The following is a 13,234-nucleotide window of genomic DNA, read 5'->3' as shown; positions in this document are numbered from 1 at the left end:
GTTAATTCTTTTATCAATACAAGCAGTGGTGGGTTGCCAATAGAGGGCGTCACCCTCCTTGAGCCCTTGAGCCACAAAAAAACCATTAGTAATAATAATAATAAACAAATTGTCAATATTTGTGTGTTTGAATTCTGGAGTGCACCTAGTAATATGTGTAAAATCATTTAGAAAATCATCTGTGCAACATACATGCTTTTTTTACACGTCCCCTCTGCCTGTCTGCATGTTTCAGCAGCGATGGGGGGGATGGAGAAATCGCCCACAGGAGGCGGGTCTGTTTAGCAGTTTAGCCAAAGATCTGAACGTATGACATAAAATTTAGCCAATCAGTGTCCTCAAATCTAATCCGAAAAGGGCGATTATTTTATCACCCCAAGCAAGACAGTGCTAGTAGGTCAGGACCTTCTTTTATACAGTCTATGGTCAGGACCTCTACTGTTTTAACTACATGGCAATGGGGAGCGCGATCACTAACTTACTCCTCCAAGACCCAACCCTAACTCGGTAAAATCTCTCCTCCAATATCTGTTTGAGAGGAGAACATTGACGGAGAAACTACAGGTGAAAGAGCTGGGGCCAGATCAACCTGACCTCACAATCAGACAGCAGGTTAGCGAAAAAAGGAAGCAGCGTATGCTAGGCTTCTCTCGTAGATGGTAAACCAGAAAGGCCTGGCTAGCTGGATACAGTCATGCTTATTTTGCTTTCCATGCTTGCTTTTTAAAACAATGGGGACAGATCCAGCATGGACAGTTACAGGAGTGAGGGATATGAAGTACCTGTCTGAGAAAGTAAGGAAACATGAGAACACCAGGGCACACATGGATAATTCTGTCAAGCTAACGTTAGCCACATTAGGCAGACTGAACATCGCTACGCAGCTGGACGACAGCCACCGTGAGGAAACACAATGAGGAGGTGGATAAAAACAGGCACATTTTAACCAAAATAATCAAATGTGTGAAGTTTTGTGGGGCTTTTGAGTTGGCCTTGCGAAGGCATGACGACACTGACTCCTTGGACAACCCTGGCATTTTCAGGGGATTGGTGGATTTTGATTGCCTTCCTAGAAAGTGTACTAGAGGAGCACCCAAGATACTGTAGATAACTTATCGTTTTTACATTACCGATTACATTCTGGAGGAAGTAAAGAGCGCCAATTTTATCACCATTCAAACAGACGAGACGAATGACATTTCCCCCCACTTCCAGCTGATGCTTGTGCTAAGCTACATCAACACCCAATACTACCAATACCCAATACTAACAACCTACAGTGATTTTTTGAGTTCATTACCAACTGCCGACACCATCGCTACAGCGCTTCAAATGGACAATGAATAACCAGGTATCAAGCAGATGTACTCAAACTTTGACTGGTAGTGTACATTTGTTCATGTTCAGCCTCAGTGTGGTGTTTTTGTGCTATGTGCATAGTTTTTAAACATTTTAAAACAAATCTCAAATCATTCCATGTGTGAAATGTCAATTGATATTTACAAGGTTGTTCATGTTATTATTTTGGGTATTTCCTTCTGTTAACTGTTTTATATATCGGTTATCAGGGACCCCACAATATTTTTTTGAGTATAATTCAATTCAAATTTGAAGCAGACGTTTACTATCGCTACTCCTCAGAGCACTTGACTCCCATGCTTATGTCCATTCAAGTGTCTGAATAGCAAAGACCTAACACCATTATTCCTAATTGCACTTCATGTTGCTCATCCTTGTCTTTACCTCCCTGTTGGTTTCTCCAACAAAACAAGGTCCACAGGGGCATCTCAATAAATAAATATTTTCTATTACGTTTTATATTATACTGAATTCGCCTGTGTGGGAGACCAAAATAAGATGTACTGATGTGTTTGGCAAGGCATTACTTACTGCTTCATTTTATGTTGGAATAAAATAATTATTAAATATTTAACTGCAAAGTAGTAATTCCTTTTTGATACATTCACGTTTTTGCATTGAATCATACTGGGATGTTTGTTGAAATTGATTAGATGTAGCACAGCCCTACCTAGAAAACTGTCCACCAGCCACCACTGAATACAAGATACAAAATGTATGTGCCGCTAACATGGCTGCAGATTCTTGTTAAATTACACACTCCAACACCTTCTATTTCAATGTCTATTGCAGTCACAAAGTATTTGGACAAATGTTTTCTTTTGTTTATACTTTGCAGTTCTAGTTGTTTTGCCAATTCTTGCTTTCAGTAAAGGACCATCTAAATATCTTAAACATCACCATTTAAACAAATGAAAAGTAGGGCTATTTGAATGCTGGTGGCATCTTTTAAGCAGTTTAAATACACTCAGTTAGCAGTTTATTAGGTACATCAGCTAAAAGTAATGCAGTCTAATACAACAGTCCTGCAATAAATCCTACCTTCACTGAACATTATAACTTTCATGAATGTAGGTATACTTTTGAATTAGATTGCATTACTTTTAGCTAGGTGTACCTAACTTGATTGTATTTACAAAGGCAACTGACAATTGTGGCACTATCAATCTGAACACTTGCAGATAAAACAGTCACCACATTTTACCTTTGGTAAAGGGGACCTGAAAATATAACAGTGAAATATTAAAACAAAATCCCTGCTAAAACACAGTCATGCTAGTGTTACATTGTAACTCACCTAAGCACACTGGGGAAAATGTGTACCTTTGTAGAATTTCGTTTTAATACTGTTGTATTTAGTTTTGTTTAAATTTAATTAAATGTTTTATTACATCGTATATCACTCCTGTCTATGTGTGTGTGTGTCTGTGTGTGTGTATGTGGTCTGTCCCACTTCTTTGTCCTGACCCAGTTGTCTCACCCATAGAGCGGACACACACTCACCCTAGGGTGCCCTGTAGGCAGGTGGAAGGTATCCTGTCCATATTCCCTCCACCATCTGCTACCCCTGACCCCAGATCTGCCCTCTCCAATTAGGCCAGCTCACCCAGACCCCCCTCTCCACCACACTTTGCATTCTGCCATTTTGCTTTTTTCCTCATTATTTTAAGTATTATTTAAGTAGTAGTATTTACAAGATTAGTATTTTAAGGTTGCAATTCTTGAATATTTTCTTAATCAGGTACTATACTGATTATTTAACAATTAATTGAGGAAGCAGATAAAATTACTATTTAAATATACTGTACAGAGACCAGGACCCTGTGTCACTTAGGCAGGCTTTCTTTAAGTTATCTGGCTTCACTAAATTCAACACTGGCAGGCTAACTGATCTTACAAATCTTGTTACCAACCACCTCTATTAACCCTGGCTTTTCCAATCCATGCACATGAAAGAGGTGGGGTTTGTAACAACAGATCCAGAGCAGCGTATTAAATATGCGATTAGATGAAACTGTTGTTACCTGCTGGCAAAATTTGGTCATTGCAGGTGCGGTAACAACTGATTTGTATTTTGGTTTGTTTAGATTTTGTATCTTTTCCTTAACTCAAACATCAATCAAATATTATGGAAGTGTATACGGGACTATATTCAAATGATAATGTAAACTTGAAAATGAAACCGTAATTCCACAAAAGCAATATAATTTTCCACATATGTATTATTTGAGTAAAAAATTAAAATGCAATAATCCAAATTTCATTTTCTCATACGTATATGGGCGTTCTATGACTATATAAATATGAAAATGGAAAAGCAGTTTGTCAAACACCTTTTCCATTTTCATTTTAATATAGTCTATAGTATATAGAACACCCATATAAGTATGTGAAAATGAAAATTTTATTATTGCATTTTTATTTTTACTCAAATAACATACATATGTTGAAAATGAAAATGCTATTGTGGAATTACATTTTCATTTTCAAGTTTACATATTTATTTATTAATAAATATAATAAATAATAAAAACATTATAAAAACAGAAACTACAAGTTTTGGCTCAAGCCTTCTTAAATTGCTGCAAAATATAAAAGTGTTGTTGGCATAGGTCACTTTTACTGGCATTATGCTATGCAACGGTTTCAATACTCATGGCCACGCTGCACTACAATCTGCACTACCCTGTCTGGGTAAACATTTGTGCCAGCTAAGTTGGTAGAGACAGCTGTGATGGAAGTAGTTCAACATTTTGGGAAATACGCTTGTTGCTCTCTTTCTGAGAGTTAGATGTTCAGATCGATATTAATCATTGATCAGTTAAGCTGGAGTCAGCATGTGGTTAGTCTAGCTTAGCATAAAGACTGGAAGCAGCTAAGCAGAAATGAGATATAACATGTTAAATAGTGAGCTTTAGAGGTGTTGGTAGGTGTAGTTTTGAACTTTGGACGGAGCCAGGCTAGCTGTTTCCCTCTGTGTCCAGTCTTTATGCTAAGCTAGGCTACATGGAATGTTTAAATGGAAAATGAGACGGTGTAGTCCCTCATTCGTCCAGGAGTGTTCCATCGTAGAAAAGGTTTCAGTCGTAGTCATCTGGAAACTGTTTCCAGATGACTACGACTGAAACCTTTTCTACATGGAACATGAAAAACTATCCAGGATAGTAGTGTGCATGTAAACGCACTCAGTGATTATTGTCCGTGTACGCATAGATTGATCTCAGAACTCAAATGCAGTTACATCGTGTGGCCCTAATCCTTTTCTGTAGGTTTAGATGTACTGTAGGATCAGACGGAACGAAAATCTGTTTGGTGGGTATTTAACAACAGTTAACAGTTATTTTACATTTCTTATTATTCTTTTGAGTTTATGAAGTTACAAATGTTGATGTGAACAAGTTTTTTTTTTTTTTAAACACCAGCAAGTAATGGAATGAGCGTCTCAAAGGAAACACACATTGTTAAAAATGGAAACCAGAACACCAGAGAGAGATTGTTGAGGGGATTTATGACCATCCAAGGCTCACTTTGTCATTTCAACCTTATTATGTGACTGCTGAGAGTCATGGAGCTATATATAGATGTCTATAGAGTAAAGGACAGGCGGCACCTAAAAACCACCATACACACATAGAAGCGCACACACACACACACACACACACACACACACACTTGCCTCTCTTTTCCTTTTCCTCTGTTGTCAGAGCAGTGAATAATGTCATCATTGTATACTGGCAGTATTGTACTGAACATTGCTGGTATGAAGGAAACAGCATGGGCTGCTGTAGCAGACTGTTCTGATGTATGCTACGGCAATGTAACATGGAGTGGACACAGAGTAGAAATGGTTAACACATATTCACTCATAAACACTTTAATGGATTAAATGAGCAATATTTCAAAAGTAAGAATTCAGCTTTAGATGGCCACAGCTTAGGATTCAAACAAACCAGTGAATGAATGAAAGAATACCAACATAATTACACATAAATAGACAGATCAATACAGGGATAAATTAATGCATTGATAAGACAAAACTGAAAGAAAAGAAAGGTTGAAACAAATTAGTTAACTGAGCGGATGACAGCATGAATGGATACATACAAAATTATTTAAAATACAAATAAATGCAAAAAATGATGCAAATAATTCATAATCCATTAAACAAAAACACAATAAATTAAATCAATTGGATTCATATCATTAAAGAATAAAATAATATGTGAGCAAGAAAGTGTTAAAATTTTGCACAATTAGGACCAAAATGAGCTACTGATGGTGAAACAAAGAGCTTATCCTGTGTTTTCTTTGTGTCAGAGCTGCTGGGATCAATAAGCAGCTTAATACTGACACCTAGTGGATTTTACACCACAATGCCAACTTGGAACTAATGTTGGAACTACTTATTTTACTGAATGCCAGTTGTGTAAGATGTATTTAGATCCTTTACTTAGGAAAAAGTAGCATTTAAAAATAACTCCATTACAAGTAACAGTCCTTAATTCAAAATCCTACGTACGTAAAAATACAAAAGTACTATCAGCAAAATGTACTCATTATGCAGCAGAATGACTCCTGTTCTGCTATATATTATATGATTGGATTGTTATTACTGATGCATTAATGTGTGAGCAACATTTTAAAGTTTTAGCTGGTCCAAGGGCGTAGCTTTGGTTTCAGAAGTGAAGGGGACACAATGAAGTGATAATGAAAAAAAAACTATGAATATTTATATACATACATTAGATAATGTATAATGCTACTTGTATTCATCATCTGCATTTATAGTGTATACATGTAGACATTTATAGAACTTTTTGACATTATGATCATTATGATGGAACTAGTTGTTGTGCTTTAAATATGGTTGACTAATAAAAGGAGTGCTTCTTAGAAGTGCTTTGTAGACTGCTGTATTATTGATCTAACAACCTACTTCAAATTACATAAAATTAGATAATGTTGTATTTTGTATCTTTATTACAAAGAGCACTCTCCTCTTACCTTTGATTGTAAATGTTTGTCTCAGCCTACATATGGTCCCAACAAGCTCCACCAATCATAGGGTCAGCCCCAATACCTACTTGATTTAATTTCCACATAAATAATTATGTAGGATCAATCACACATCATTACAGTTACAGTCAGATGACACTGAAAAACAAAAACACATTAAGGAGTAATTCAATTAATAAAGCAATTCAATCAAATTATCTACAAACACGTAGGTGTGCTGTAAATAAAAGAGAAATAGAGTCATATAGTTTTAAAAGTCTTCTGCACGAAAGCGCACATTTTTCAAAAATGATTAAAAAAAATATATTTAATATTTATGTTGAAAGTGTCAGATATGCAATATCAGTCTTATCACTGTCATCAAGAAGAATAGATTGTTGATATCAAGTTAGAACCATCTATGGAAGTTCTGCAACAGTTGAGTAATATTTGGACATAAATAATAGTACAGTATTCAAGCTGAATCAAACATTTCATAAACATCAACTTCTTCATGTCTGTTGATTACTGTCGCCCTTTTCCGATGAGGACAATGATGTATTTCTGTCACAGGTAATACATGTTTCAGCTATAAAGCCAAAAAAATAAAAAGTCAAAAACTCCTGTTCCAGTCGATTTGAACAATTTTGGCTTAGCTCACTAAAGCTCACACAAATCCAATCAGACATCATTCAATGATGTTTCAGCATTAAAGCCGGAAAAAATAACAGATTAAAACAAAAATGTACCGAAGTTAAACTATAAAGTTGATATACTAATTTTGATATACTAATTTTTATTTTTTTTTTTTTTCCTGTTAAAGTTCATTCTTGACCTTGGAAGCAGTAGTTTGACAAAATAATCCTAACTCAAGGTCCACTTACTAGCGTTTTCTGGAGCTTCCCACCACATGTCATTGTCTTCATCAGCAAATGGAGTTTGCTCAGTTGTCATCACATGACCTAAGAATGAAATGATAGAAGTGATTCATTTTGATTAACAAGTAATACAATCCTATAAAATGCAATAAAACCCTGTGGTCCTTTTAGGTAAAGCTGCCCTTCCCCGTGCACCAGATCACCAACCTGCCACGCAATGACTTCCAGATCCTCATCAAGATGCACAAGCTGACCTCAGAGCAGCTGGAGTTTATCCACGACATCCGCCGCCGCAGCAAAAACCGCATCGCCGCCCAGCGCTGTCGCAAGAGGAAGCTGGACTGCATCCAGAACCTGGAGAGCGAGATTCACAAACTGGTACAATCATGTAACATATACATACTATAGATAAGCGCGCACACACACACACACACACACTTCATTCTAATCAAACACAACAGGAACCTAATGGGTCTCAAAGGTGCATGACAGAAACAGATAAAATATCAAAGTAGTGTAACAGGTCTTAAGCTTTCAGTGTGTTGTAGAGTACTTTGGTTGTTGTATGCTTAATAGAGCGCTGTTAGGTGATGTAACACACCCTCTGGCGGCCATATTGGAGAACTGTATCTCCTAAATCCCATTGTTTAGCAACAACTGAATACTGTTAACCAGTTCCCCATCATTGTGTTGAAGTAAAATGTCACAAATCAGGTATTATGGGGTTTCCCACTGATATTTACATATTTGTCAGCTGTTGACAACCACCAGGACGTGCAACTTGATTGTCTGGTGTGCATAAGTAAGGGTTAAAGGATCATTGCAGTTTATTATATCTTGGGTCTTATTTTTGTTTTGGTGATCACTTCTATCAGTTATGATAAGATGATGAGAAAACAAAGGCAAACAGTAAAATTATTACCCAAACTGTCTATTCTAAACAGCCATCACAGTTTACAGACCCACTTCCAATTTCAACTACTACTTACCGTAGTCATGTGCACCCAGTTTTCCTGTGAAATGAGGAATTATTACCAACATTTCAGGTGTGGTCAGTTTTAACTCTAAATAATAAAGTGGTTTTGATAATGTGGCTAAACTGTTGTAATCTTATCTCATGTTTCTTAACTCATTGGACTTTGTTGTGACGTTGTCATGTTACCTGACCACAGCAGTTTAGTTAGAGAGTACAATGTTATCATACCCAGTAGATATGAAAACTTTGAAAATAAGACTAAGAATAATTTTTATAAACTGGATATATAAACTGTTTCATTGCAGCCATTTGCTAAAAATAAAAAAAAATCATTTTATTTCTCATTAATGTACACTCAGCACCCCATCTTGAAAACAGAAATGTTTGCAAATGTATTAAAACCGAAATATCACATGGTCATAAGTATTCAGACCCTTTGCTCAGTATTGAGTAGAAGCACCCTTTTGAGCTAGTACAGCCATGAGTCTTCTTGGGAATGATGCAACAAGTTTTTCCACACCTGGATTTGGGGATCCTCTGCCATTCTTCCTTGCAGATCCTTTCCAGTTCCGTCAGGTTGGATGGTGAACATTGGTGGACAGCCATTTTCAGGTCTCTCCAGAGATGCTCAATTGGGTTTAGGTCAGGGCTCTGGCTGGGCCAGTCAAGAATGGTCACAGAGTTGTTCCGAAGCCACTCCTTTGTTATTTTAGCTGTGTGCTTAGGGTCATTGTCTTGTTGGAAGGTGAACCTTCAGCCCAATCTGAAGTCCTGAGCACTCTGGAAGAGGTTTTCTTCCAGGATATCTCTGTACTTGGCCACATTCATCTTTCCTTCAATTGCAACGAGTCGTCCTGTCCCTGCAGCTGAAAAACACCCCCATAGCATGATGCTGCCACCACCATGTTTCACTGTTGGGATTGTATTGGGCAGTTGATGAGCAGTACCTGGTTTTCTCCACACATACCGCTTAGAATTAACGCCAAAAAGTTCAATCTCGGTCTCATCAGACCAGAGGATCTTATTTCTCATAGTCTGGGAGTGCTTCATTTGTTTTTTGGCAAACTCTATGCAGGCTTTCATATGTCTTGCACTGTGGAGAGGCTTCCGTCTGGCCACTCTGCCATAAAGCCCTGACTGGTGGAGGGCTACAGTGATAGTTGACTTTCTGGAACTTTCTCCCATCTCCCTACTGCATCTCTGGAGCTCAGCCACAGTGATCTTTGGGTTCTTCTTTACCTCTCTCACCAAGGCTCTTCTCCCACGATTGCTCAGTTTGGCTGGACGGCCAGGATTAGGAAGAGTTCTGGTTGTCCCAAACTTCTTCCATTTAAGGATTATGGAGGCCACTGTGCTCTTAGGAATCTATTGATGAATCTAAATGATTCTCATTTGCTCTGACATGCACTGTGAGCTGTACGGTCTTATATAGACAGGTGTGTGCCTTTCCTAATCAAGTGCAATCAGTTTAATTAAACACAGCTGGACTCCAATGAAGGCGTAGAACCATCTCAAGGAGGATCAGAAGAAATGAACAGCATGTGAGTTAAATATGAGCGTCACAGCAAAGGGTCTGAATACTTATGACCATGTGATATTTCAGTTTTTCTTTTTTAATAAATTTGCAAACATTTCTACATTTCTGTTTTTTTTTCTGTCAAGATGGGGTGCTTGATTTTAGCAAATGGCTGCAATGAAACAAAGATTGAAAAATTTAAAGGGGTCTGAATACTTTCCGTACCCACTGTATATCCAACAAGTCCTCCAAACAAACCAACAAAATATATTTTCTCATTGCCTTTAAATACAACCCATTTTATCCTTTTTGCATCTAATGGGACAATCAGGAGGGACCACAAAAAAACAAACAGTTGTATGACTGTTATCTACCATTGTTATGGTTATGGTTAAGGTTTGGTTAGGTTTAGGCAAAAAAAAAAAAAAACTTGGTTAGGGTCAGGTAAAGATCATGGTTTGGATTAAAATAACTACTTTGACAAATTACAACTAATTACAAAGGTTAGGGATCTTTTGTTGCTATGGTTAAAAGAAAAAAAGTTAAGATTAAGGACCATCGTAACCATGGTTAAAAGAAACCAGCATTGTCAGTTTTGTTCTGTGTCAAAGACCTATCCAATCACCCTAACCTCCTCCTTATGTAGTTTTGAGAGTTTACATCAACATCACAGTATTTCTGATTCTGATTCTGATTCTACCCTGTGACAGACAAGAGTCATATATCACACAGCCACTAGAGGTCACTTGTTAAATATTAATCAGTCAGTCAGACTGAGAACAACCCTGTGTTAAAAAACACAAGGGGATGTGTTGGTGTGGGGGCGTGTTGTTTACGGTACCAGTGAGAATTGAAATACGATCCAGGAAGTCCAGTTTGAGAAATAGTGACAATTATTTTATCTGTCATCGCAACGATCATGAGATAAACAGTAGAAATACTCTGTTCATATTAGAAAGTAATCAACCAGGAATGTGCGCTTGCATGTACTTGATTGACCAACACAGTTGAGCCTGCGTCAACGTGGCTTCATTCACCCAGTGCTAATGTTGATCCGTGTTCAACAACATCATGGTGAAGACAGTCTCGGTATACCTGATAAAGTGCTCACTGAGGAGTGTACAGTATTTGTTTGTCATGCTGACCTGATGATGTTGTGTCTTATGAACTCAGGTGTGTGAGAAGGAGAAGCTGCTGAGCGAGCGCAACCAGCTGAAGGTTTGCATGTCTGAGCTGTGGCAGAACCTCTCCTTCCTCTCCCAGCAAGTGTGTAGGGAGGTACAGGGCACCCAGCCTCCTTTCTCCGCCAGCATCGACCTTACATCCAACCCATCATCGCCTTCTTCGGATGAGGGCTCATCCCAGCCCAGGTCACCAGTGTTGCAACAAAGCGAGGCTGAATGTCTGCCTGATGTGGGTCCCAGTCAGGGGGGCCTGGAGGATAGGCAGCCTGGGGTCGAGCTGTCAGGTCTGGAGCAGGAGAACCCAGATTGTCCACTGGTGCTTGGATCCATTGAGGAAGTATGTAGCCCCACTGTAACAGTGGATTTCTGTCAGGAAATGACTGAGAAATGCACAACGGAGGAACAGAAGATACAGAACTTTACTTAGAGTCTGGTGGCAAACAGTTTGGTCTATGACACACACATACATGTCTATACCTTGATATTCGAAGTATTTATATTTCTTTTTTGTAATGGATGACACAAGCGTTGTCTTATCAGCAATACTGTTCAACAGGTATTTTTGAACTGGTGATAGAACAAAAGCACTGGCAGCTTTCTCTCTCTTTCTCTCTTCTTCTTTCTGCCTAATCCTGACTTTTTCTTCCTGTCAGCTTCCCTCCCTCTCTTGTGCATCATGGGAGGTTAAACTCAGGAATTCCTCAGAATGTTCAGTAATGTCCCTGTTAACATGTACATGCACTTTACTTTAAAGTCCTGTCAAATTTTGATAATTACTTCGCTACATACAACTGAGTTGTAGTAAATAATTAATATTAGACCTCTAAAGGCCCTTTCGGGCACAATGTGACAACAGCACCACGGCGCTCTGAAACCCATTATTTCCAATTGCTTGTTCCGCGTGACAACACCTTTTCTTTGCGTCCAGAGTGCGTAAATTAGCTACGTTGATTATATTAGTGGATTTATTGAATTTTATTTATAGTAGATGTAACTTCCAGCTATGGTGCATTTGCAGCCACTTTGCCTCATATATGAAGTTGACACTACTGTAGTTCTTTTCACCAAGAGTTAAATGTCGTAGCAGACAGAATTTTTCTGATATGTCTAACAGAAACAGAAATTACAACTATTTGGTCAACATCTTTTTTTTTCAAGTGTGCTTCTTATAATTACGGTCTGAACAATATGACATGAACATGGCACAAGTCTTCAGAAAGCTGTGCACAGTCACTGCACTGTTGTTTGCCAAGAAACTCTACTTTATGTAACTCTTACTAAAATCACAAATTTAAATTTTTACATTTCTGTTTGTGTGCAGCTTTAGAGGTGTTGGTAGGTATGATTTTTCACTTTTGGTGTGAGAGCCAGGCTAAGTGTTTCCCCCCCGAGTCCACTCTTTATGCCAAGATAGGCTAACCATGTCCTGACTCCAGCTCTCTGTTAAAAAACAGACAACAGACAGATGTCCATCTTCTCACCTCACTCTAAGAAGGAAAACAAATAAGTATATTTCCCCAAAATGTTGAACTAATCCTTTAAATTATTTAATATATGGTACAACATCAAACAACATCAAACAGCTTACTTTTTGACATACGACTTAACATTTTAGTGATCCAGTAATTGTTGAGTGACACAGGACTGTAAAGTAAAATGTTACCAAAGGTGTGTATTTGTAAAATGTTACATTAGGTGAAATGGTCAAATGAACTCTCCTTATGCAAAGTTGCTTTTGTCAAACTTCACTTTTACTTTTTATTGTACTCAGATGGACATTTCTACACATTTCTCTTCTCCCTTTTTTCATATCTGCACTTAGAGATAGAATTACATTACAAGTACTGCCCAGCACCTCAAGGATGTGACACCTGACACTGAATATGAGCAAACGCATTGTGACATTGGCACTTACAGTAAAACATGTCCCAAGCCAATCACTGGGTGTCCAAAGAGATTAAAGGACCATACCGATGTCAATTCATACTTCTGCTGACCATTTTCCAAAGCATGCTGTAGTATTTCTCAATTGATTTCATTAATTTCTGCTCAGTATGAAATTTACAGTCAAGCATACAATTCAACAAATATAAAGAATAATGTTTTCAACAAATTGATTTACATGATTACATTTAAACTGATCTCCAGTCATTTTCTAGACTTTAAGATTTTAGCAGGTTTATCAAGGAAATTCCTGTAGAAATTCACAAATTCAAAACCCAACTATGTTACTATCGTAGAAAAGGTTTCAGTCGTAGTCATCTGGACACTGTTTTCAGAATCAAGATGTTTCGGCTCCCATCCGGAAGTCATTCTCAATTGTGAA

At 37.8% G+C, this 13,234-nt stretch overlaps 1 protein-coding gene across 1 annotated transcript in view; it reads left to right on the top strand.

The window, feature by feature from the left end:
* The window catches only part of bach2a (BTB and CNC homology 1, basic leucine zipper transcription factor 2a), an 87,073-nt gene extending 73,849 nt beyond the window's left edge, over positions 1-13,224 (top strand). The window contains exons 4-5 of the mRNA XM_044167381.1: positions 7,404-7,610; positions 10,898-13,224. Of these exons, the coding sequence (XP_044023316.1) occupies positions 7,404-7,610; positions 10,898-11,335 (645 nt within the window). The 3' untranslated portion in view covers positions 11,336-13,224. The remainder of the gene's footprint in view (positions 1-7,403; positions 7,611-10,897) is intronic.
* The last annotated feature ends 10 nt before the right edge of the window (positions 13,225-13,234 follow it).

This window comes from Siniperca chuatsi, linkage group LG15, assembly GCF_020085105.1.
Source record: "Siniperca chuatsi isolate FFG_IHB_CAS linkage group LG15, ASM2008510v1, whole genome shotgun sequence".
In the NCBI taxonomy this organism is placed as follows: Eukaryota; Metazoa; Chordata; class Actinopteri; order Centrarchiformes; family Sinipercidae; genus Siniperca; species Siniperca chuatsi.
This window is presented reverse-complemented; position numbering and strand designations above follow the sequence as displayed.